Source organism: Cricetulus griseus, chromosome 3, assembly GCF_003668045.3.
Source record: "Cricetulus griseus strain 17A/GY chromosome 3, alternate assembly CriGri-PICRH-1.0, whole genome shotgun sequence".
NCBI classification, from domain to species: Eukaryota; Metazoa; Chordata; class Mammalia; order Rodentia; family Cricetidae; genus Cricetulus; species Cricetulus griseus.
In genome coordinates, this window is record NC_048596.1 from 50,255,647 (window position 1) to 50,282,768 (window position 27,122).

Here is a 27,122-nt window from a genome sequence, read left to right on the forward strand (position 1 = left end):
ACATCCTTTTGTGTGGGCTGTCACTGGATTGTGTTGGGCTTCCTCAAATCCTCCACACAGGTGAGCCCAGCTGCTTGGGTTTTAGTTGATTCCAAATGTGGTCAAGTTGACAACCAAGGTCAGCTATCACAACTGGTAAAGCTTTAGTGGGGAGCTAGCCTGTAGTTCTGATCTTACAGTTCTGAAACAGCATACAACTTTCCATTGGAAATGTCTTAACAGATTGAGAAGATGGATACTATCGGTTTTCAAGTCCTTAAAATTTATCGTATGATGGGGGCAGGTGTGTGTAGCGGCACGTGTGGAAGTCAAGGACAGATTTCAGGGTTCTTCTCCACTGCACGTTATGAAGATTGAACTCATGTTGTCAGGGCTTTTATCTGCCTTCTTTGCACAGTGGTTTTCAATCTCCTCCCTAGCCCTGCCCCACCCCCACACTACAACACACACACACACACACACACACACACACACACACACACTGGGTCTCACTATGTAGCCCTGGCTGGCCTGGAGCTCCAGTAGACCAGGTAAGCCTTGAGTTTATATTATTCTCTAACTGAAGCCTTGGGTGAATGTAGACACTATAAATTATATCCTGAGGGCAGAGTGGAATGACTGCCAGATTAAAGCGAGCTGTACTTATTTGAGTCCTTTTTTTCTGATTCCATAATTTGATTATAGATCTGCAGTGGCAGTGAGCTAAGTAAGTGCCCAGACTGTATTTACTGTTCAGCACAGTGGCTTTTAGGGGCTTGCACCCAGTGGTGGGCAAGCAAGCCTCTAAATAGTTCTGGCTCCTTTTAAGTTTGATCTGCTTACCCTTCTCTAAGTTATCTGGGTTGAGCTTGCACCTGTGAATGCCCTGATGATTGCACTCAGGAGAACTGTTTAAGCACAATGAAGAGTTAAGAGGCATTGCTCTGCAGTCTGAGGCAGCATTGGCAAAGAGACAGGCAAACAGGACTTCTAGGCATAACCATTTCGAAATTAGAAATAGGCTTAAAGAGAGAAAATGATGCAAAATGGAAAGTTGAAGGACCAGAGGGTGAGACATTGAATGGTGACATCCATGAGATCTGACAAGAGTACCTCAGCAGAACAGTGTCTCCATAGATGTATCATGGGAGGAGCCTGGCTTTGTCAGATCATCCTTGCATGGCCAGTCACAGTCCTGCCCAGGTTATACAAGGTAACTGGCAGTGATGTGTCTTCTAAAGGGAGCAGTTAGAAGTAAGGTCTTTTACTTACTTATGGGAAGTCACCAGTTTGCCTAACGGTTGGCCAGCAAGCTCCAAGGATACACCTTCCCTATGCTGGGTTATAGACCTTCACATGGCTTTTACATGGGCCCTGGGAATCTGAACTCGGGTCCTCATGGGAGCACAGGAAATGCTTTACCGGCTGAGACAGCTCCCCTGCCCTGCACCAGGGAATCTGGTAGACAGGTTCGGACAAGCAGCGTGGATTTTAAATGAATAATGACATTCTTTGGTCCAAATTAATGTTTATTTTTAGTCTCATCAGGATGTGGTAACAGCACTGACACATGGATACTGACATTAGGCCCAATTAAAGGGAACAACACCGTTGGCCAGGAAGTAGGAAGATGAATGTAATAAAGATGAACATGGAAGCTGGAGTTAACAAGCTTTCGTTCCAATGTTCTGCCACTGTCTACATGAGCAGAGGTGACTTTTCTGACTTTATTTTCTTGTCAGTGGAGTTGAGATACCTCACTTTATCACTGTCACATTCTCAGTCTTGTCACTCAACGTCCCCTGCGGCTGTGCCAAGGCCACAGTGGAGGCTGAGGAGGGAAGGCCACAGTGGTTCAGGTGCTCTGAAGACCTGGTCTTGGCACAACTGAGCTCGCTGGTATTTGCTCAGACCGGCCGTGCCACACCCTTACCCCAGGTGGCAGGGAGCAGGCATGGGGAGGGACAGCACCTGTTCTGGAAGGAAGGAGTCAAATAAAGGTAGCATTCTTCCATTCTGATTACCCAGCCTGCTTCAAACAGGGCCAATGAGACCTGAGCTCTTCTGCAACCTGCCCTTCCTGGGCATTGTCCTGGGAAACTTAAGGAACCCTGTACCAACACGCTCACCTTGACCACCTGCCATTTCTCCACAAACGTGTTGTGCTTTGCCTTCTGCTCGAGGTTCTCTAATTCCAGACGGACGGTCAGTATGCTTTGAGTAGACACATGGGTTTGTGGAAGGGGAGCATGAACGTGGATGTGCAGGGTTAGGCCTCTCGGGGCATGTTCCTATGTTCTCCGGAAGGGTGAGTTACATTGTTCTTACTTTCTACAAAGCCAGAAGATTACAAAACCCTATTTCATTGTTAGACTGACATGCTTTGTCAGAAGTTATCCTGAATTCCTATCTGACCTCCAGAAGAATAAGACACTTGGACAAGTTGCCAGGAGGTCAGATCGTACTGTTCAATACTGGAACACAGGGAACAGGGATGCGGCCCCTTAGGGCACTGACACTTTCATGATGGAAACCTCAGCCCCTTGTGCTGATGGCTGCTTTCTTGAACTTAAGAGACTGACATAAAAGGAAACTATGGGAGCCTTGGGGACTGATTAAAAGAGGTGAATGAACAGATTTTTAAAGGCCATCCATTTTGCCCAAAGCTAGGATCTCATGTTCTCTCTGGAACCTGGATGGAACAGGAAGCCAGAGTTACTCATGCCAGGATCCTCCCGGGGCCAAATGCTTTTTCCAAACCGTATTCCTGGCTTTGCCCTGCCTGCTTCTCCCAGCAGCTGGAGACAGACATGGTTACAACCAGCTCTTGGCAGCAAGCTAAGCTCCTGAGCAGGGAGCTGTGCCAGGCTTCAGGATTCTATGCATGAATGCCCCCTTTCTGAGTCTTGTTGAAAGGGGTCACACTGGCCCACAGAGACTAACAGGGAGGGTAGAGTCAGAAACATAGCCCAGTGAGATGGGTTCACACTTTACAAGAGGGGAATTCTAGGGCAGGGTCCCTGCTTCATGCTGGGCTCTGTAGATCCCCCCCCCATTTGCCTCTGCTAAAGTAGAAGAAACAACAGAACAGCTTTGTAACCCTAACCCCAACAGTTCTTCCTTCCCTCAAGTTTGGCACCAAGAAGGCAAAGGGGGCAGGTATGAGCACACACATCTATGTCCCCTAACCCTTTGAACATTGATTCATAGTGGCATTGTCCCTCAAGCTCCCTCTGCTTTGGCTCCAGTTGTCCTCTTCCTCCCCCAGATGGAGGACTGCTGCTGCTATTGGTGAAGATAGGCGTCCAACCAGAGCTGCCCCGACTCCTTCAGTGAGCTGTAGGGACCACAAGAGCAGACAGGGAGGGAGGTGGGGGCTGAGTTGTCCACCTGCAGACATGTCCCCTTCCCCTCAGACGTCTTACACCCTGCTCAGAGGAAGCTGGCCTGGCCACAGACCGATACCACTCTGCTGTTGCCATGGTGATGCATGCCCCTGCGGATGACGAACCCACCCCACACCGGGCCACATGCACACCACCCTGCTGCCAGCTCCCCGGGCTCATACTCACTAAACAATGTCGGCGAAGGCTGAGAGCAGGGGCTTGGACTTGTACTTGATGCCGTACTTGGCGCACAGGGATTGCACCAGGGGTGCCACTTTGTGGTAGTTGTGTCGGGGCATCGTGGGGAAAAGGCTTCAGGGACGGCAGGGTAGTTAGTGGCTTCTGCTCCTCTGCCCCTCCCCCACCCACTGCTTCCCGGGTCTCCCTACTCACTGGTGCTCGATCTGGAAATTGAGGTGGCCGCTGAACCAGTCATTGAAGGCTGATTGGTGAACGTTACAGGTTGCCTGCAGCTGGGGGGAGGGGGGGAGTCGGGAGGGCAGGCTCCGTGTCAGAGTGCTCAGTCTTCCCTAGGGAGGCTGTCTGGAACGGTCCCCTATCCCTCTGGTCACCCCCTTCACTGGGAGAAACCTCCAGCTGACAAGGCAATGCTGTTTGAGGAGACTTTTTAGCCATTACTGTCCACCCTTTTCAGTAGCTGTGGCATGTCCAGGGCTTCCAAGAGACTGTCCCTTACCTGGGTGGAGACCCAGTCCACATTCCGGTCATGATCAATGTGCATGGGGATATGGTTCATCTGTGTCACCCACACAAACCAATTGCTCTCCAGGAACCTGTTGAATACAGCAGTCACAAACAGTACAAGCAGAGCACAGTGTTCTTACAGCCAGTAGCAACATCAGCCCGTGCATGACAATCCCCCAAACAACCCCTATTCCCAAGACCCCAGCACAGCCCCCAGCCCCATCCCCTGCACTTTCCCTGCCAACTGCTACATTCCACCAGACACTACCTGACAATGAAGAAAAGGCCCAGGAAGCCTTTCAGCCCCAGCAGGGGCATGTAAGTGAAGAAGACACGGGCATAGAAGCTGAGCATCCAGGCCAAGTCCTGCAGGGGAAACGGGCGTGGTACTGTCCCAGCAGCTGTGGCTCCTTTCCCTCCTCATCTCTATCTGCTGTAGTCACCACCTCCTCCTGGTGTGTGATCCGTGGCTTCTCTCAGAGGCCTGTCCTAACATCTAAATGCTGCCAGATGGATGTTTCAGGACCAAGGCGCTGTCTATGCCACTGCACTAACTGAAGCTCCAGGTCCTTTTCTGCAGTGAACCAAACCCCATTCTATCCCCACAACACTTGAGCCCTCTGCACCGTGTCCAGCATCCACGCTCATATCTTGGTTCCTACCTCATCTGCTCAGAGTCTGTCTTCCCCATATTCTATATCTGAGGCCAGCTGGAAAGGCAGACCCAGCCAGGTGTCCCCACTTTGGGGATTCCCAAAGCCTCTTCCGCCTGCGTATCTTCTCTCAGATCTATCACTTCCAGATTCATCCTACATTCTCTAAAAGCAGGGACCACCCCCCAGGACTCTCTCCCTTTGCTTTCCGCACAATTCCTGGAGTGCTGTGCAGCTTGGAACCTCAGAGGCTAGCCTCGTGAAGCATGCATGAGCCCAAGCCATTGAATCTCATCTAGAGATAAACATCTCCACCTGGTTCTACTCTGCTCTCAGTTGGGCTTAGAGACAGCCTCTGTGGCCCACAGAGCACCCCCTTCTTCAAGCAGAGTACTGGAGAACCTGGTCCCTGGGACTTGCAGGCCGGGGATACTCACCACCCATTTCTTCCGCTGAACAACAAAATAGAAGATATACCACTGGAAGTAGAGAGGCAACAAGGCTGGGGGTCCAACTGGGGAGGAAAATGAGACAGGGAGGTGTGAGCAAACTGGGGGTGACAGAGGATTGCTATGGTGAGATAAGCCCCCAACATAGAACTGTCTCTGGCCAGCCCTCCTTACTTCCTCCCTGCTCCTCAATCAACTGCAAGTCATGGGCACTGAGGGTGGGCAGGAACACAAGCCTGGAGAAGGCCAACTCTGCAAGAGGATGCCAGGGAGGCCAAGGACTGGGAGCAATATCCCTTCCTCGTGGGAGGACATGGGGAGCTTAAGCCTCAAGCATGGCATGTACTCTACGCCAGGCCTTTAAAAGGGCACACTGATACTCCCCACAGTGCCTGGACCGCAGCCCTGCTCTTGCAATCCTGTCACATTCCCGCTGCTCCACCAAGCAGGTCAAAGGGCAGGGGAAGAACTCTGCTGACCCCACACAGTCTGAGGCACACCTGATGCTACTCAGCCACGGCACGACAATCCCCATCCAGAGCTTCTTCATCTTGATAGGCCACAGATTCTACAATTCTTTTCCTCCCTCCCTTACACACACACACACACACACACACACACACACACATGATGCGTATGCGTGAGTGTGGGCCATGACACACATGGTGAGGTCAGAGGACACACACATACTGGGGCAGAGGTGGTGACTGCATAAATTGGTTCTGTCCTTCCACTGTGAGTCCCAGGTATTAAGCTCAAGTCAGGCTTTTACCAGCGAAGCCATCTCATTGATCTTCCATCTTTGTTTTTGAGACAGAGCTTCTCACTAAATGTGGAACTATTCTGGCTGACCAATGAGCTTCAAGGATCCACCCGTCTCTGTGCCCCTCACACTCTTCCCATACCCTGCGCTGGGATTACAGGCATGTGCTACCACCCCTGGATTTTTATGTGGGTTCTAGAGATCCAAATTCAGGTCCTCGTTTGCACAGCAGGCCCCAGCCCTAAAATAATAATAATAATAATAATAATAATAATAATAATAATAATTTATGCAATTATTATTATTACTATTATTATTATGGATTTTCAAGACATGGTCTCTCTGTGTAGCCACAGCTGCAGTAGACCAGGCTGGCCTTGAACACACAGAGATCCACCTGCCTCTGCCTCCCTAGTGCTGCCCAGACTAAAATTATTTTTTTATGGAAGTCTTTACTCAACCCTTCGACCATGTCCAGCTTCCTCTAGAAGGGACAGTTGCCAATAAGCAGTTCAAACAAATTGCTTCAATTCTTCCCCTCTCTTCCTTTAAAAACTTGAAATCCATGCTGGGTGTTGGTGGCGCATGCCTTTAACCCCAGCACTCGGGAGGCAGAGGCAGTCGGATCTCTGTGAGTTCGAGGCTAGCCTGGTCTACCGAGAAAGTTCCAGGACAGGTTCCAAAACAATACAGAGAAAAAAACAAAACAAAAACCTTGAAATCCATGCAGGTGTGGTGGCTTGTACCTATATAGCAAGTTTGAAGCCATCTGAGCTACACAAAACCCTCTCAAACAAAGCCAAAACAAAACAAAACCCATAAAAGTACCTCCTGGTTGGCAAAAGTTGAAGTCTTAAAGTAGTTTTAAACCCAATTTTGGGCATTATGCAGCAGGCTTTTATTTTATTTTTTTGGTTTTTAGAGACAGGGTTTCTCTGTGGCTTTGCAGGCTGTCCTGGAACTAGCTCTTGTAGACCAGGCTGGACTCGAACTCACAGAGATCCGCCTGCCTCTGCCTCCCGAGTGCTGGGATTAAAGGCATATACCACCATTGCCCTGCTGCAGCAGGCTTTTAAAGCAGGGAATATATAATCAAAGTATCTTCTGCTCAGTTGCAACATTTCTTCTCCAGTCCCATTGCTCGAGGCATCGTCCTAACTGACCCCACCTTTGTGTGACTAGGTTTAAGACAAGGCTTAAAACTAAACCAGGAGACCCCTGCTGACTACTCAGTTTCTTCCTGGAAGCTAGGGTGAGAATGGAGGACTGAGTTTGTCCTGTGGCACAAATGACTAACAACGTATTAACTTTCCTCAGTGGGAAAGGCCATGTTCTCTCAGGTGGATAGTGACAGCAGGCAGTATTTCTTCCTAGGCTCACCCTAGGGGACTCTGCTCCTCCCATGAGCCCCTATCCCTGTGGCTGGCACTCACTCAGGAAGAAGTACTTGTGCTGATGGTTGTATGGCATGTGCTTCTTCTTTTGTTTCCCAAGCTGTGAAGAAACAAGGGCAAGTCAGCAGCTGGACCAGATGTCCACACCTCCCCACGCCCCTCTGAGATGCCAGCTTTCCTTGCTCAGACACCAAGGCCTACTTCCAGAACCTTCAGCTAGCTGCTGCTATTGGAAGGCACTGGCAGGCCCAGAACCTGAAGCAAGTGGCCCTGGATGGTGACCTATGAATGTACCGTGACAAGGAACACACAGGAGGGCACAAAGTGTGGTCTACAGGACTCCTTATGGCTAATCTAAAGTCTCTGTCGCATGGTTTCCAGGTGTCCAGCCCCCTCCTGTTTCTGGTACTCTTTGTACCAGAGTCCTCAGAGTCTCTATGAGAAACTAGTTTTGTTCCTGTGTAGGTACTTGGGTCTTTCCATCACAATCTTTTGGACTCTTGTCTTTTTAATTTTAGTGTATGGGTGTTTTGCCTGCATGTATGTCTGCACCACTTGCATGCAATGCCTTTGGAGGCCAGAAGAGGGCAGAAGACCATCTAGAACTGGAGTTAACAAGTGGGTGAGCTCCCAAGTGGGTCTTGGGAATCAAACACAGGTCCTCTGGAAGAGCAGCAGTGCTCTTAACCACTGAGCCATCTCTTGACTTCAACCTGAACTTGATAAACAGTAGAAAAGTTACCAAGAACAATCTGGCAACCTGAAGGTTTTGTCAAAGCTTTGCTCCACTGGGTGGTTTGTTTTTGTTTTTAAAGCCAAACTACTGAACTGACTATCTGGGAGTCACCAGGCCACTCAATCATCCCAGGGCCCCTCACATGGGCCCATATACACTCTGCTGCCCTACTCCATGGCTCTGGCATTTCTTGCCCTAATTAGTTTTGGTGACCTCAGTCCAGGGCACAGCCTGCCTTCTCCTATCACATATCCACAAATAATTCATCAAAACTGAGTTCTGAGCCGGGCGTTGGTGGCGCATGCCTTTAGTCCCAGCATTTGGGAGGCAGAGGCAGGCAGATCTCTGTGAGTTCGAGGCCAGCCTGGTCTCCAGAGCGAGTGCCAGCATAGGCTCCAAAGCTACACAGAGAAACCCTGTCTCAAAAAAAAAAAAAAAAAAACAAACAAAAAAAAAAAAAAAAAAAAAAAACAAAAACAACCCAAAAAAACAAAACTGAGTTCTGCTCAAGTGTTTTGGCTAGACAAGGCGGCAACTTCCCTGCATCCATGGTGTCATTCAACAAGCGCTGGAGGTAAGGGGTTAGCACTGTTCCAGTCACTGCCTCAGGAACGGAGAGCACAAAGGTGAACGGTATGAAGATCTTGTCTACATGTATCTTGTAATTTGAGGAGATGAGACTGGTAATAAATTTGTAAGCAAAGTTCAAGATAAATTACAGATTACAGAGAGGAGAGCAGGACAGACAGAAAGGTAGCAGCTCAGGCCTGGTTTCCCTTGGGCCCTGATAACCGAAAGATGAAGTGCCAGGCATGCAGAAATTCAAAGAAAGGTGTTCAAAGCTCAGGGCACAGCCAGAGCCAAAGCTATTGAGACCCACCACAACAGAAGGCTGGGAAAGCCAGGTTACCTAGGCCCTCAGAAAGCCCCAATAAAATTGAGGTGTTCATAATCTACTTTGTAGCTCAGGTGGGCCTTGAACTCACTTATAGATGGTCTGCTCTATGTTTTGTGTTTGGTGGCTTTGTCCAGAGGTGGGGAAGTAAAATGCACATGCAGTCACAAGGGCCAATGAGGCAGAGATATGCCAGGTAGCCTGCTATGGTGTGGTGTGGTTTGTTCCCCAGGTGACCATGCTGCATGCTGGGTCACCAATGCAATGATGCCAGGAGGTACAGACTGCTGGGAGTCAATGAAACTGATTCCAGAGGGACCTTAGTAAGTTTCACCTTGACAGTGAATTTTCTTTTTCTTTCCAGACAGGGTTTCTCTGTATAACACTCTGGCTGTCCTGGAACTCACTCTGTAGACCAGGTTGGCCTAGAACTCACAGAGATCCGCCTGCCTCTACTCCAGAGTGCTGGGATTAAAGGTGTGTGCCACCAATGCCCAGAGAGAGGAATTGTTTTAAAGTCAACAAGATAATCTGGCTTCCTTTCTCACCCTAATTGCTTTCACAGCCACTCCCACCAAAGTCTGGCATCTCTCACAAGTCTCTGCCCAGAGGTCAAAGTGATGGGGCTGCTCCACCTTGAACTTTCACCTCCCAGAACAGGTATCTTTTCTTTACAAAGTACCCAACCTTGGGTATTTTGTTATAGCAACAGAAAGTGGGCAATTTATAATATAGAGGGGGCACTGGAGCTGGAGAATTGGATGGGATTAGGATATAGTCTGGAGACAGGTGAACAAGCCACGCAATATTATTGACCAAGGAGATCCCACTGAAGAAAAGCACCTTTTGGTTGGGGGGTGATCAAGTGTCACTATGATCTGCCCCACTGTGCTTAGACTCAAAGTGTCCCCTGTACCTCCTTGTTCTCCAGGAGTGTTAGGAGGCATTGGGCAGAAGCCACTAAACCAGAGCATTGCTACCTAGTTAAGCTGTCCCGAGAGACCAAACCACACCCATCTCCATGCCCCCTCATTTCTCTGTGTGTGTGTGGGAGTGAGGGAGAGGTGCATGCATGTGTGAAGGCATACTTGCCCACACATATGAAGAGCAGAGGTCAGCTTTGGGAGTCTCTGTTGATCTCCTTTATTTCTTGAGCCGGAATCTCTTGATGAACCTGAAGCTTAGTTTTTGCTAGACTGGCTGGCTAGCAAACCCCCAGGATGTCCCTGTCTTAACACTTCCTCTCTTCTACACCTGGTGTGTGTGTGTGTTGTGTGTGTGTGTGTGTGTGTGTGTGTGTGTGTGTGGTGTGTGTGTGTGTGGTGTGTGTGTGTGTGTGTGTGTGTGTGTGTGTGTGTGTGTGTGTGTGTGTGTGTGTGTGTGTGTGTGTGTGTGTGTGTGGTTAGGCACAGCTGCTGGGTCCGGCTTCCTCAGATGCTGAGGATCCAAGCACTTTAGCCACTAGCCACCTCCCAGTCCCTTCTCTCTTTCTGATGTTCATGGACCAGAGTTCCTTGAAAACCACAGAACCAAGAACCAGCAAAGGCCTCCCCTTTCCTTAAACCATCTGTGGTGACAACAGAAGCGCTTAGAGCCCTAATGAGCAGTCTGTCCTGTTTTAGAATGACATGGGCCAGTTCCCCACTGTGCACTGCTGACAAGGCAGAGGAGAACACACATAACAAGCCACCCGAGGCCCATGCTCAGGAAGTGAGAAAAATGGGACCATTAGGGACAGATGGCTATGAGTGCCCAGTGCCAGCACAGCCAGTGCTGCCAAGGCTCTTCCACACAGTGCGGCTCTGCCAGAGAGGACAGGGCAGTCAGGTTATCTTGAACTCATGCCTGAAAATGAACTGTGCTCAACAGCTTAATGCAAACATTAAGTGGGGGGAGGGGAGCTGGCAGAGCTCTAGAACGGTTTTTAATTAACTTTTCAAGGAATTCCTCTGGGCACTTGGAACTTTCTATTGCTTATGCTGGCCAGTGAGGGAGCTCTCCACCCTAGGGCATTTTTTCCTCCAGCAGTTACATTGTAGCATTTGCGCACAGCCTCAGCTGACTTCTCAGAGCCAATAGGGACCATGCTAAAAGACAGGATAGGCCCAGGAGGCAGGGGAAAGGTACAGCCATCCCTCTGTCCACAAAGATTGGTTCTAGGGTGTCCAGATACTCAAGTCCCCTGTATGAAGTGACATACTACTTGTGATAACTGATACATGCCCTCCCAGCATGCCTTACAGTAGCCCTGCAGGATGAGGGTTTGTTCTCTCTCTTTTTTTTTTTTTTTTCTTGAGACTGGTCCTTATGTAGCTCAGGCTAATAGCCTCAAACTATTAATTCTCCTGCTTCCAAATCCCCTGTGCAGGGATTACAGGTATGTACCACCATGCCTGGCTTCTTTCCTTCCCTCCCACCTGATCTTTCTTTCTCTATCTCTCTTTTTAGTGCTGTGTATGGAACCCAGGACTTTACTCAAGCCAGGCAAGCAGCTACCACTGATCTATCCCCCCAGCCTCCTTCCAGGATATAACAAATGCTCTCTAGACTGCGCTTATACCTCATACAGTGTAAGTGCTATGTAAAAATAGTTGTTATAATGTGTTCTTTAGAAAGTAATAATCAAGAACAATCTAGAGCCAGGGAGGTGAGAAGCTCCCTGAGAGGGCTCAGAGCGTAAAGCACTTCTGAGGAGGCCTGATGACCTGAGTTCAACCCCTGGAGCCCAAGTAAAAGTGGAAGAGGAAAACTGTCTCCACTAAGTTTGATACATACTCTCACACAATGATAAATAAATAAAGTTGAAAATCCCAGTAGGGTTGGTGAGGTGGCTCAGTGGGTAAAGGTATTTCCTACGTAAGCCTAGTGGCTTGAATTTCATCTCTAAGACCAAATAAAGGTGGAAGGAGAGAAGTGACTCCAAAAAAGTTGTCTTCTGACCTCCATACATACAATAATAATAAATAAGTTAAAAACAGGCTGTGTATGTTCAGGATGGATGTAATTTTTCTGAATATTTGCTTAAGTCCACAGATGCAGAATCTCAGGATACAGGAGACAGCTGTATCCAGAGGGAGTGTTCTGTGCACTGATATCAGAGATATGAGACAGTAAAGTCATAGACAAGGCAGGCCGTGACACAGCAGGGTATTCCATGTAAGACACAGAAACGCCAAGTGCAAGGGAGTGGCTTCCTAGAGCAGGGTGTCAAGTGCACCCTGAAGATGAGCAGGGGCTTGCACAGAATGCCCTGTCACTCACTGAATCCTTTGCAGAATGAGGTACCTTTGTGTAGTAACTGTTTGCTGACTGAGTCTGTCCTGGACAGTAACAGTTTACAGCCTCTCACCCTCCACAACTTCCAGAAAGCAAGAGCCCGACAGCCCAGCCCCTGGTCCTACCTTGGCTGACAATACTGAGCAAACACTTTCCCTCCACCTGCAGAACAGGCTACTCTCTGATCCCGTCCGCACAGATGCCCAGCTCACCTCCACAGAGAGGACCTTGCCCAAGGCGAAGAACAGGGGATGCATGTTGATGTCTGGGTCTTTGCGGAAGCAGTTGGGCTTGGCATGGTGCTGGAAATGCATGTGGTTCCACCAGCTGGCAGGAGCCCCCTGCAGAGAACTGCAGATGTGAGTGAAAGCCCAGTGTACAGGACCCGAGTTCAATTCCCAGCACCCACATGGCAGCTCACAACTGTCTGTGACTCCTGTCCACAGGATCTGATGCCCTTGCTTGTGATATACAGACATACATGCAAGCAGGGTACCCGTACACACACATAATAAACAAAAAAAAAAATAAAAAGAAAGAAAACACAGCATCATGAGCCCTTCTCCCACCCTCTGGCGGCCATGAATGACTGGGATTTGGGGAAGCCCCATCAATTCATTGACCTTCAGGTGGCCAATCACGAAATGATGTAGCAGGTGGTTCCATGTAGAAGTGCCAAAGACTGACAGGTGCCCAAAGTCATGCTGTAGCCAACCGGCCTGGGCCTAAAAGAGAAAGGTTAGTGCCCACAGCAGCCCGTACCTAGGGTACCCCTCACAAGCCTCAGCCTCTCCATACTGGATTGGTGCCCTACCTCAAGGGAACCATGGGTAAGCCATGGAACCTGGGTCCCAATTCCCTCTTGGCCACTGGGTCACATGTAAGTGGAGGCAGACCACAGTCCCTTCTTTCCTCTGAAGTGCCATGACTTAGGATAGACTGGCATCCAGAATACAGACGGCTAGTCCAAATCCTGGTGCTAGACCATGATTGGCATGCTGGGTGATATCAGCGGCGGGAAGGGAGTCGAGCATTGGTTCTTGGCATACGTGGAGGAGTGTGGTAGAATCTGAACCCGAGATTTCAGAGAGCAAACCACACAGGAAGAAGGGGACCTGGGGAGGGGAGCTGGAGGGCTGTGAGCGAACCAAAACATGTGCGTGACTAAAAGGATATGGAAGTCCCACACAAGAGAATGTGTGTTCTCTCCCTGTGCCAACTCTCCTGTGTATCTTCAGATCCTAGGCAGGATTCTTGGCCTTGATGTTTTGAATCCCAGGAATGCCAAAGGCACTCACCTGAACTACACTGAGCAGCACTGCACAGAGGAAGAAGGGCACCAAGGATGTTCCAAAGATCCAAAGAGTGAGCCAGGCAGCCACATCCAGTAGCAGGATGTGGAGCAGGTAGAACAGGAAGAAGAGGTGATTGGCCTTCATGAGGCCCATCCGCTCCACCGTAGCCCGCAGTTCCCGGAACTCATCAGTTAGCTCTTTCTGTGGGAGAGTGGGGCTATAATTCTTCCCATCGGCACCCCAACCCTCACAGAGAACCTCCCATGGAGGTAGCTGTGGGAAGTTCACAGTCTTCGGCAAACATACCCTGACAGGGAAGGATGATCTGACGGAAGAAGCTACTATGAATGACATCATGTCCAGCAGCTAAGCAGACTTAATTTGGGTTCCCACTGTGTAACCTGAGGCTCTGCAGCTTAAACTCTGAGCCTCCATTTTCTCATATGTACATGTGTAAAGATTATTATATTAGTTTGCATTGGCACACCGTACTCAGTAAATGGGTCTGCAGCTGGCGATGGCATTACTGGAAGAGACATGTCACCCCAGGACTATTCTAGGCTCCCAAGAACTGTCACCTGTGATCCTATGCAGGCACCTGCCCCTCTCCCTCCACAACCAAGTCTCCAAACAGCAAACGGGGTCTCTCACATTCTTGGTGGGTTCGAAGCTGGGCTGCTCTGGAGCCAGCTCTCCGATCAGAAGAGAGTTCATATACTTTCTCACAAGGCCCTTGTTGATGTGGAACGCCACGAAAGGATCCTGCAAGAACAGGGAGTAGACAATGAGGACACCCCCCCCAGCCCACCAGGTTCCTAAGGGCCTCACACCAAAGGCCATCCTCTAGGCCAGCCTCTAGGCCAGCACTAAAGTCTGCACCCACGCTGAAGCAAAAGCTTCCTCCCTCTGGCTACTGCACTTCTAGCTAGCTGTCTGCCAGCCCCAGATCACCCAGCATTTGGGTTTCCACTGAAAGCACACTACACCAAAGAATGGGAAGCCTCCCCTGGATGCAATTCAGAGAGACCTGCCCAGGCTGGCCTTCATGTCTACAGACACTTGGTGCAGGAATTTAGTACAGGAGAGAAGCAGCTTGCAGGAATAGGTGGGGTTATGAGGCTTTTGTTCCTATAGTACTTTCAACAAGTCCTTTTCTTTCTTAGCCAGCTTCTCTATAAACAGTGATGAGGAAGACTCCCTATGCCCGAGCTGGGGAACTGTTCACATTTCTTCCTCTTTGGGCACGGTTTCCTATTTCCCCCAACACTAACCACTCACTGTTCTAGAGTTAATGTGGGTTTTACAAGGTGGGTGGGAGAACCTCAGGCCTTAGGGAAAGAAGTGGAGGCGGAGCCGTGGGCAGTGGCACCACACATCCAGACCAATCGCTGTCTTTGCCTGGGCCCCCAAATCATGCTGAATGGGAAGCCTAGATAGACAGTGTGCACAGAGACTCCACAGACAGTGAAGGTAGACAGTCTGCTCCATATGTGCATGAATCGGTAGGATTGCACTGCCCTCTGGACTCTGGAGTGGTCACTACTAGTGACTGGCTCTATTTAGCCTGGTCTCTTAAGTCTGTGGGGTTTTGTTTGTTTTTATCAGAGTGCCCTCTACCTCTCAGCATCTAACCCTGGTCACCCCGGAAGCATGTTAGACTGGCAGAGAAGGAATAAGGGGTAGGGGAGATTGGCTTAGAAGACAGATGGACCCCAAGGTAGGAATCCAACAGTTGGCAATCTGCCACAGAGCGCTCTGCTCTAACTTTTGAGTGCCAAGGAATAAGTCTCTCCCAGTTCCACCCTCGGCTGTGAGTAAGGGTATGGTCTATGAAGAGAACAAACAGAGCCACCAGACAGAGGCTGGGAGTGGGCACTGACTCGACCTGCAGTAAACACCAACGGAAAAGGGACGCTATCCTGCTAAGTGTCTGATCACCTGGGGGCCTTCTTCCCGAAAAAGCTGGAGACCTCCCTCTCAGGATCCTAGGACAGTTCTGGGATTCCAATCTAGGTGTATGCGGATGCAGACGCCCCCACTGTCACACCTCTCCGGTTACCCACAGTGGCTGATCCCGTTGGCTTTCTTGGAGCGACGCAGGTCCATATTCTATACTCCCGGCTTCATAGCGCGAACAGGGGGTGCCAAACCACAGGGTTCTCAGTGTCACCCCTATCGCGAGCGGTCCTCTGCGGCTCCCTTCCCGCTCCGGATCCCAAGTGGGGGCCGGCTCTCCAGGTCAGACAAGGCTGCGTTCACCCTTGCAGCCCGGCAGACAGGATGTGACCGATCCCCTTTCCCTGAACTGACTCCTCCTCTGGCCGCCCTAGGCAGCACCGCGATCCGGGTGCCCAGCAAGCTCGCTCCCTCCTAGCCCAGCTCAGGAAACAACCCACGCCTGAGACTCCAGAGGCAAAGTACGGACGTGCAGCCAGCCCTTTGTTTGAGTGTGCCTGGCGCGGGCCTCCATCCCCAGCCTCGGTCTCTCCCGCGCTTGCATCCCGGGTCCGAAGGTTTCTCTTCCCGCCAGTGTCCCGCCCGGGAAGCAGACGCGCCCATTGTCCGCGCTCACCGTGGCATCCTGACCCGCATAGTGGCTGATGACCCGGGAGCCCCCCGGGTGGCGGCGGCTGAAGTCGCTGATGTTGTACACTTTCCGGTCGATCACAAGCCACCGCTCCTTCTCCCGCCCGGAGTGTTGCGCCACCTCCTCCCAAGTAAAGTAGCGAGGCTGGTGGAGTTGGGCCGAGCCTGGGACCGGGGTCGGCACCGGGTCGGGAGCCATAGCGGACCTGGCCAGGGAACCCGGAGCTGGAGAGGCGCGCGCTCGAGGCCGCGGGACAGCGCACGCCGGCCTCGCGAGCTGGGGGAGCGGCAGGCTGCTGAGAGCGCGCGCCCGGATCCCGGCGTCCGCGCGCAGGGTTTTCAGCACCCTCGGCGCGGACCGCGGCGCGCGCTCCCATTGGCTGAGCCGAGTGGCGTGGGGCGCGAGCTCCGCCTCTCTCGGCCAGCACCGACTGACGACCCCGGAGGGATTTCTGAGGCTTCCAGAAACCGATACGCGCCCCCTCGCGGGTGCCAGAAAGTGGTCACCAGGCGATTCCAGTTCTGAGCAACGTAGGGACTGACAGGATAACGGTTCCTGTGGGTGTGCCACAGCTTGCTGCAGCTGAGGTGGAGGACCCAAGTGTGCATAGAGAAGCTTGGTGTGGGCGTATGAAAGAAAAATTAGTTTGGAGACAGGTTTTTCTGTAGCTCAGGCTGGCCTTAAACTCACTATGTAGCTGAGAATGACTTTGAATTTTTCTTTTTCTTTCTTTCTTTCTTTCTTTCTTTCTTTCTTTCTTTCTTTCTCTTTTTTTTTTTTTTTTTTGATTTTTCAAGACAGGGTATCTCTGTGGCTTAGAAGGCTGTCCTGGAACTAGCTCTTGTAGACCAGGCTGATCTCCACCTCACAGAGATCTGCCTGCCTCTGCCGTCTGAGTGCTGGAATTAAAGACGTGCGCCACCAACGCCCAGCTATGACCTTGAATTTCTAATCCTCCCGAGTTCTGGGTTTACCGGCACGATTACCAGGTCCCATTTTATGCAGTGCTGGAGATTAACCCTGGGCATTATTTATGCTAAGGAAAACATTCTATCAATCTGCTGCTCCAAGGAAACGCTTGACAAACTAAACAGCTCTTTGAGCAACAAAACAGCTTCCTGACCCCTTCTGGGCAATGTGGGCAGGTAGTATGTGTGGACAGGAAAGGTGATTGATGTAAAGAAATAGCCTAGTTGGCTACAGTTCCAGGCATTTGCTTCACGTGGATGAATTTGAGCACTCTGCAGCCTGAGGCTAGCAGAAGGCTTGCCTTCTATGATTAGCCAACACTTTTGACTTAAAGGAATGTAGTACTTGAATAACCAGGAGATGGGTCAGCATGATAAAGGCCCTTGATACCAAGCCTGAAGACTTGATTTTAATTCCAGAGACCCACATGGTAGAAGGAGAAAACCAGCTCCCACAAGTTGGACCTCCAAGTATGTTCACACACTGACAATGTGGAGAAGCCCGGCTTAGGACGGCAAGAAATGAAGGGCAAATAAAGCTTTCTTGATGACAGAGTGATTTGGAGACAGCTATTTGTGTCTAAAGTGCCTGCTGCTTCAGAGGCATGTCTGTGATCATCTTTATTTAATGGTATAACAGTGATACTTCCAAGAGTTTGGAAACCCCCACCCTGTGTGCAGTCCAGGACCCCCAACTCTTTGTGTGTGTTCCCATGCTCATGCACAGGTATGCAAGTGTGTATGGAGGCCAGAAGACAACCTCAGGAATGCTGTTCATCTCCTTTGAGACAAGGTCTCTGACTAGCTTTAAGCTCACCAATTTGGCTACACATGCTTGGCCACTGATTCCCAAGGAACCCTCCTACCTCCACCTCTCCAGTGCTGAGATTCCAAGTGCTTTGCCACGATGTCTAACTTTTTACATGGGTTCTGTAGATCAAACTCAGGTCCTCATGTTTCCAAAGGAAAATTGAAGTACTTTATCAAGGGAGCCATCTTCCCAGCCCCAAGGAATCCTTTGGAATAGAGAGATATGAACCCCAAATTTCGGGCTCTGAAGTCAGTCTTTCTCTGATGTTGTTTTCAAAAAGACCCTGTCTTCAGGTGCTAGATTGTGCCATCTGAAGGTCTGGTAGCCATCAGTTGCTGAGTGTCAAAAGTACTGCTTGTACTATACGCTGTGGCATTGACATCATAACGATCTGTGTCATAGTTTATAGTAATTATGCTATCAGGGTGATGGCTTTCTGCCCCTATTTCATAAATAGTTGTGTTTTCCTGTAGGAGTTGATGTGATTGCCATCCATAACACTGATTAAAATAATCCAGCTGACTCAGTTAGCTTTACGGCAAAACCTGGTGACCTGAATTGGATCCCTAGGACCCACATAATGCAAGGAGGAAATTGACTTCCACAAGTTTGTCTCCTCTCTCTCTCTCTCTCTCTCTCTCTCTCTCTCTCTCTCTCTCACACACACACACACACACACACACACACACACGTTTGTGTGCACATATGTGCACACAGACACACACACAAAGTGATGGTTTGAAAGAAAATGGCCCTCAAAGGGAGTGGCACTAGTAGAAGGTGTGGCCTTGTTGGAGTAGGTGTGGTCTTGTTGGAGGAAGTGTGTCACTGTGGAGGCCGGCTTTGAGGTCTCATATATGCTCAAGCCACATCCAGTAAGTCAGTACACTTCCTGTTGCCTGTAAGTCAAGATGTAGGACACTTGGCTACTTCTCTATCACTATGTCTGACTAACCACCATCATGTTGCACCATGATCATAATGGACTAAACCTCTGAAAATGTAAGCAACCCCAATTAAATGTTTTTCCTTTATGAGAGTTGCCATAAAAAAGTTGTCATGAAAACACACACACACACACACACACACACACACACACACACACACACACAAAATAAGTGTGATTTTAAAAATATAAATAAGATGAAAATGAAGAAAGGCCAGCCTTGCCTTCTTTGTACACTTGCATATCGTTTTAACACTTATTATTTCTAGTGATTTTGGTTACATATTATGTTTTGCTGTTTTTTTTCTGGGCACAGGGTCTCTATAGGTAGCCCTGGCTGACCTGGAACTCACCAGGGTGAACATTGCCTCTACATTGCAACAGTCACTCTGCTTTGACTTCCAAGGTGCTGGGATTATAGGCAGGCACCACAATGCTTTACTGGTTTATAAATTAGAATTATCCAATCTGGGTGACCTTAATTTTCAGGAGACATTAGGAAGCAGTTAGTTGTGAACTTTGTATCATGGCAGCAGGAGCGGCTCTTACCAGCGATCGATGTGCAGATTGGTGAATCTAGCAATCCCTATTTCTAGAAGCATGTGTTTCCTCATAGTGGTTTGTCAGCTTGGCATAGAACCTGTTCACTAACAGTTCTATGTATTGTTAGTCTTTCTGTAATAAGGAACTTACAGGGGCAGAACTCCGTCCCTATCTTTGCTCTTGTTTTGGCTAAGTGTCAGAGTTAAATTGCCTATACAAATATCCTTCAGCTTTAGTTTTCCATTCTTGGTAATAGTGCCAAGCCATCTGGCAGAAGTATTAATTTTATGTGGGAGTTTTATCTTATTGTCCGGGCACCAATATATAACATGGATAATAAAAACCCAGAGACAGATATTAGGGTTCAAGCTGAAGATCAGAGAAGCAAAGCATCAAAGCCACCAGAGAGAGCTCTTCTACCAAGGTGTGGCATGTAAGCTTGCTCATATTAGGTCATCCAGGAGGCAGAGTAAGAACTGTTCATACTCAGATGGCTTTCCCCTTTGCCTCCTTTATTGAGCCAGGTCATAGAACTGTGCCACTTACTTTCAGAGCAGGCCTTCCCTCCTGGTAATCCTCTCTGGAAACACCTTCACAGACACACCTAATGGTGTGTCTCCTCGGTGACGGTGATCCAATCAAGTTGACAAAGATGAAGAATAAGCATTGTTCACAAAGATAGTGCATTAAAATACTAGCCACAACTTTTCTTGCTGAAAAATTTTCATCCAAGTTCATTTTACCTGTAAGCCTACAAAGGATGGAGACATAGTTTATTAGTTAAGAGCACTTGTGAAACACTCATACAATTTTTTAAAAAAGAGAACACAAACTCCTTTTACTGGTAAGTGTTTATAAGAAAAGCTGTGTATCTGTATTTACCTCATGTTGAAATTTCTGGAGATATGGCTGTTTTAACTGAACAATCAACATTATCACAAGTAATTATCTGAGCCACACAAACTTGGAAAGTTTTTGGGGTTGTTCTTATGTTCTGAGGAGAATATTTAGAAAGGCATGTTTGCCTTAAATCCAACGAAACTGAGCTGTTTTCTAGTTTAACTTGACAATAGTTGAAGAAAATAGATAAAAATCAAAACTTTCAGACATATAAGCACACATGTAGGCAGATGAGCAGAGCAGGTCTTCTTTCCATTTGAGACAGTTCTCACTATGCAGTCCTGGCTGGCCTGGAACTGGTCGGGTACACCAAGATGGCCTCATATTCCCAGAGATCCGCCTGCCTCAGCCTCCCAAGTGCTGCCCCCAGCCTAGAGCCTACATATTTAACGCTCAGATTTCAGCCGTGTGTTAGGTACAAGTTCCCTGAGCTCAAATTGGTTTCTGTGGCCTATGGAACAATGTTTTCTGTCAGGGTGAGCTAAAGAACTTGACCATATTCATAAAAATAAATAAATAAGTAAAAAGACTTTTATTTAAGATGTCTTTGTTGGCTTTTTGTGATGCACCTTTTGCAGAGGCAATCTCTAGTTCATTTAGTCATTTAGATGCTATTATGCACTGTTAAAGCCCAGATCCCATTGATTTTATTGCTTTGGCTTTCTCTTTAGTTTTTTTTTTTTTTTTTTTTTTGCAGGTCAAAGCTTCCTCACTGTGACGCCTTTTGTCATCTCCCTTTATTTATCAACCAATAAGACAAACATATACACAGAAGGACGTCCCCCATCATGATTCTAAATTGTCTTTGGTACGATAGCTTCTCCTTCCTTTTTGAGGTGTTACTATGCAGTCCTGGCTGGCCTGGAACTCAGTAGCTAGAACTCACAGAGATCCACCTGCCTCTGCCTCCTGAGTGCTGTCGTGTGCCTCTACATCTGGTACTAACTCATTTTTTCTAAATACACACATTCTGGACCTCTTTGTTCTTGTATATGAAGTTACTCGGTATCTAGAAAATGGAATTCTAGACTCTTGAATCCCCAGACTTCTTAGATTTGAGGAGACCTCTTTGCCGAAACTACCTGAGCTCTCTTAATTAGAGCTAGAAGAGTTAATTATCAGGTCTGATCAAGTCATGGATCCTCTCCAGTTAGAATTGTTCAAAGATGATTTGACAGCTCAAAACACAAATCCAGGAGCTTTACTGGAAGTAGAACTGACCCATAACCCTAACTAATGCAGTGGTTCAATGGCCCCAGTGAGCACCTTTAGTTGGTCACTGGGTACTCCTGTGGGGTCTACTCTGGAAGTCAACTAAATCCCACTCTGACACCAGTCTGTTAAAAGAAGAAGAAAAGAAAACACCTTTAGATTAATTAAATTTATCAGAGTTTATTTTTGATAAGAAAAGATTTATGAATCAGAGAGTAGTCTGAGCCAAGAGAGGGTTCAGAAAGCTCTATGCAGCAAAGTGGGCAGGTGGCATTTATGACAGAAAAAGGAGGTGACATACAGAAAGAACCTGATTAGTTACATTTGCCTATGTACACGGCTCTGGGCAATCTGCAGCCTCTGATTGGCTGAAAGTTCAGCTGATGTGATTGAGATTCTGTTATTTGTTACAAGAATATATACTCTCTTAGGTTGCGTTTCACAGTCATGGTTAGTACTGCTTCTGCTCACTGTATACGGATGTACTTATTTAAGAGGTGAAGAGAAAGCTGGGCGTTGGTGCCGCACACCTTTAATCCCAGCACTTGGGAGGCAGGGGCAGACGGATCTCTGTGAGTTCGAGACCAGGAAAGCTGAGGCTGGGGTAGGGGCAGAGGGTAAGGGGATGGGAGTGGGAGGCTGACCCCTGAAGCTGAGGTCATCCCAGGTTCAAGGCTATTTGTGAGCAGGGCTTCTAGTGAAGGAGGGAAGGCACACTCAGCTCTAAGCTATGAAAACTTGCACCATTGCCACCAGGGCTGACCCTCCATGAATCAAAATTCTTACTGCCTCACTGTCCAAAGTGTTGGGCCTGTTATGCTGCCTAAAATAATTCTCTGACAGCCTTTGTCAATTTAGTGGTTATTGTTTATTGAATTTGGTGGTGGTTGACAGGTTGGTAATGGCCTAATTTACTTAGCATAACGTTAAAAATGATCCAGAGTTTTTGCAATCTCGTTTGTCTTCATCTCTGCCTTTATATATATATATATATATATATATATATATATATATATATATTGAGATCCTATGTAACTAATGATGCTAGAATCCCCTGACCTTTAGGCAGCCCAAGTGAAAATCCCAGAACTTTCAAGCCTTTGTCTTCTAGCCTGGAAGGGCCCCAGGAGACTTTGCAACAAAGGCTAAAACTCTGATCTCTCGGTTTTAGGAAGAGGAGTGACAACACAGCCTGAAGGTAGTGAGTGGGTCAGTTTAGAAGCTGATGCTGTCCTGAGAAGACCCAGTGTGGAGGTGCTCAATTTTCTTTGTTATCATTTATTTATTTGTGTCGTTTTTCAGGGCTCTTCAGATCTAGGGTCCTGTAAGACAAGCAGCTCTCCCACTGAGCAGATAGATCCCCAGCCTCAGCTCCTTTCTTTAGCAAGCACTTTATGAAGAATTGCTATGGAGTTCTTTTCTCCACAGTGAAATGTTTCCTCGTGAAAGGACTGGGGCAGGGGCTTGTAAAAGTCACAAGAATGTTCCCAGGTCCTCAGCAACTCTTGAGTACTCTTCCAGAAGAAGCCATTGCAAAGGGTGTGACCCTGAGCCCCTGCCACCTGTGAGAGGGTGACACAGGACGGCTAGGGGAAGCTTGGCATTGTCAGCATACAAGAGTATCTGCTATATACCGATGAGGGAGTAGATTCAGAATGAGGAGGGGACTTCCCACCTTCCCATGAGGCAGTCCGAGCATCCCAACTTTCTATAAAGATACCGTGGGCACCTTACTTAAGAATGAAAGTCCCTGCAGCCACCCCTCTGAACAGCTTGTGCAATAATTTGGCAGTATGTAAGAGAGCTGTAAATCATCCTGTGTTCCTTTGATGGAGTAATTGCACTCCTGGGAAAGTAGGGGGTGGGAGGCTACACATGGATGCAAAAATTAGTACATTTAATAACAAAAGTTAGGAACAGCCCCAAGTTCTGACCGTAAGAAAATCTTCCATTTTCTAGATCAGGTCAGCACAATGAGAACCAAGGAACAAGTTTAAATGGTCAGGATGTGAGCTATGTTGACAGGTGGAAGCAGAGTAGAAATCAAAAGTGTGGATTCCCTGATTACAATGATTAAGAGGACATAGTCCTTGATTAACTTTTATGAGTTCTTATCTTTTCTTCCCATGCTAGGGGCTGATTGACCCTCATGCACTGTGTATGCTAGGCAAGTGTTCTTCCACTGAGATATACCCTCAGCCTCAGTTAACCTTTTTGGAAAAATAGTTTGACTGGTTTATTTAGAACCTTACAAATGTCCTCAGTTGTTCTACACCTAGTGATGTAGCCTATAGACTACACACTTTTAAGTTATTGTAGAGTTTTCGTGTAAGAATATATTATACATTGGGAAAATTTCCCCCAGCCCTCTCGATCCCTTTTCACATCCTCCCTCTCAATTAGCCCCCTTTCATTCCCTAGACAGTTTCACTTTTACTTTATTTGGTGGCGGGGAAGACAGAGCTCTCCTTCTTTGAAACAGGTTCTCTCACTATTGCCAATTTAGCTCAAGGGGCAGGTCAGTAAGCCCCAGGGAGCTCCTGTCTCCACCTTCCCAGCACTGGGATTCCAGGCAGTGTGCCACTGTGACCAGGCTTTTTACATGGTGCCAGAGAGCAAACTCAGGTCCTCAAGCTTACATGGCAAGCATTTTTTGGAGGGAACCTTCTCCCTAGGTCTTGCTTCTACTTTCCTTTTCACATATGCCATATATGATTTTATGTAGCTATATAAAATATAGGACCCACACAAAGACATGCGATATTTGTCTTTCTGAGACTGGTTAATGTTCTGGTGGAAGCTCCACTTCAGCCCCTGGCATCCATATATCCAAAGAGTCTGGAACTTCCCCCTCCCTCACGTTGCCCCACGCCTGCAGGAAGCAGCCCAACATGAACCAGCATGCATATACCCAAGGAGTCTGGGGTGTTCTGGTGGAAGTTCACCTCAATACCACTCCCCCATATCTCTCCCCCCAAACCCTGCCCCATTCTAGAAAGCCACCAAACAGGGCTCCTCCCCCAGAGATGCTCAAGACCACTCCCACAGGGTATTTAAACTGTCCCCCAGAAAACAGATATGTGGTTTTTTTTATCTTTCTTGTCCATCTCCTCTCTGGGGGCCAGGAAATCATCTGGTAGTGCTTTACCCATTAAACCCGGGTCTTTTCTAATTCAATTTGATTTGGTCTGATTTGGATTGGTGCATCAGCGGGAAGGCTTATCAGGGTGCAGAAACTTTTCAGTTAATTCACTTGATATGAATATCTCCATTTGCAGCCATTTTCCTGAAAAGAGCACAGCTTCATTGTCCTTTCTGGCCGAAACAAATTCCATTTTGTATGTATATACTATGCTCTCTTTATCCATTCCTCTGGCAGACACCTGGGTTGGTTCCATTCCTTAGCTGCTGTCAACAGCACTGCAGTAAACACCCATGTGCAGGTGTCTCTATGCTCTGTTGACTTTAAGGCCTTGGGGTCAGGACTCAGAATGGTACAGCCAGTTCATATGGCAGATCCCTTTGTGTGCTTGGAGAAAACTTTATGAAGATTGTGTGTGTGTGTGTGTGTGTGTGTGTGTGTGTGTGTGTGTGTGTGTGTACCACAATATGTGTGCGTGGATCAGAGGACAACCTTAGCTGTCTGCCTTTCCTTCCACCGTATTAGAAACAGCATCTCCTGCTGTTTGCTGACTCCTGCTGCTTACTGACCCAGTGAGTGCCCAAGGATCCTCTTGTCTCTGCCTCCCATCTGGACATAGGTTCTGGGATTACAGATGCATATCAACATAGCTCTATGCAGTAGGCTTTATGTAGGTGCTAGGGATCCAAGATCATGCCCCCACACTTGCAATGAATCTTTCCTGCAGCTCCTCTATGGATATTCTTCTTAGGATAACAATTCATCAAACCAGTATGTATGACATCAACAAAACCCTAGAAATACCTTAATTACTATTAACTTAATGTTATTAAAGCAGATATTAAAATCAATATGATGAAATTTCATCTTAGGCAAGAATTGTTCAATTGAAAGAAATTAGAAGGAAATTACAGGAGTGACTGCCTGGGGACAGGGAGAGATAATTTATACAGTCTTCAATACATTCTAAATTTTTTAAATGAGTGTGTTATTACTTTTTAAATTGGGGCTATAAAGTTACTCTAGAATGTGAAAAGTAAAACCAACATAGCTAGGAGTAGTGGTTCCTGTCTGGCCTATAATCAAGAAGCTGATGCAGGAGGATTGCTACAAGTTCCAGGCCAGTCTGGGCTACACTGAAATTCCACTACTAGGATGATTTCTTACCTAACTCCACCTGCCAAACACTATTCATTGTTTTATTCAACATTTCTGGAGTGTCGATTTGGTTGGTGTGGGAACACCTAGTCCAAGACTGCTTGTGTCCAGACCAATCAAGTCACAGGGATGGGGAGAGAGGGACAAACAAGTCACTGGTTGTAGTTCAGTAATTTATTTCATCTGTGCTTCTGGGCATTTCTTTGTTTTTTTCTGTGTTCCCTTTTATTATAATTACATTAAATTTGATCTCTCTCTCCCCCCCCCTCTGTGTATGTGTATAACATGCCTGCAGAAGTCAGAAGACAACCTGTAGGAATCAGTTTGTTCCTTCTGCCTTGTGAGTCTCTGAACTTAGGTGGCCAGGCTTGGCGGCAAGTGCCTTTACCCACTGAACCATCTTGCCTTGCCAGGACTTTACTGTTTTGGAATGTACTGTTTTGCTTACAAAAATTTTTAAATGTCAAGCAATGCCCAGTGATATGTCAGAGCAGCCCCTTGCTGTTTACCCAAGTGCATCATTTTTCGTATGCCTGATTTAATTGATATTGTATTGTCCATCATGGCTTTGGGAGTGACAGTCTGCCACAGACATACACAGATGTACAACTCGGGCTAGATGTGAGATAGGCTATACCATGTTGGTTCTGTGGTGTTCTTGTGACTATGGGAATACCCAAGGGCACATTTCAGAACACATCCCCCATCAAGAACAACTTAGAACTGTGTTCAAAATATCCTAGTTGGGAGTTCTACGTGGAATTTCACATGAATGTGTCGTGCAGGGTTTTCCACCCAGAAAAATACAGATCTGTAAGCATCAAGTTCCATTGCCCCCATCCTCCCACACAGATAGCATACAGGATAAATCACCTTTCTAAGCCTGCCTGGGGCCTGATAGATCACTCCATTACCTCTGGGGTTCTGCTGATCCTGTGTGATTTTTCAGTATTCATGATATACATCATATGCTTAATTCCAGGTTGACATTTTTGACTACTAACTGTTATCCATGAATCTGCTCTTCAGGTAAAAGACTAAAGCTCCAATGCCAATTAGAGTCAGGTCTCATTTGGCTAATAGAACTGCTAACGACTATTGAGATAGCCTGGGATGGGTGCTCAAGTGTTGGGCTGTTTTGATAGAGTTGTACTGTAATTGCTGGACCATTGATGCACTATGCTTTACAAAGTCGACCAGCACTGGAGGAAGAGAGCTGGACGCTTGGCCAAGCCCCTCCAGCCTCAAAAGATCAAAGTCACTGTAGGGAAGCCTCAAAAGATCAAAGTCACTTGGTTTTCTGTCAAGGCTGATAACTTGCAGG

General features: G+C 47.7%; 1 protein-coding gene across 2 annotated transcripts; it reads right to left on the reverse strand.

Annotated features, from left to right (window-relative positions):
- Positions 1-1,487: 1,487 nt before the first annotated feature.
- LOC100773095 (acyl-CoA (8-3)-desaturase) lies at positions 1,488-16,445 on the reverse strand. 2 transcript variants are annotated; one of them, XM_027406732.2, is made up of 12 exons: positions 16,104-16,445; positions 14,183-14,293; positions 13,535-13,732; positions 12,860-12,961; positions 12,449-12,577; positions 7,369-7,429; positions 5,161-5,237; positions 4,339-4,436; positions 4,063-4,159; positions 3,759-3,838; positions 3,552-3,677; positions 1,488-3,316 (listed from the first exon to the last, which is right to left on the reverse strand). In XM_027406732.2, exons 1-12 carry the CDS (start codon positions 16,314-16,316, stop codon positions 3,265-3,267), a joined length of 1,344 nt encoding a protein of 447 aa, XP_027262533.1. In that variant the 5' UTR covers positions 16,317-16,445; the 3' UTR covers positions 1,488-3,264. The 2 variants fall into 2 exon arrangements, with proteins under 2 accessions (XP_027262533.1, XP_027262534.1); XM_027406733.2 differs by lacking the exon at positions 16,104-16,445 and adding an exon at positions 15,470-15,593.
- Positions 16,446-27,122: the final 10,677 nt, after the last annotated feature.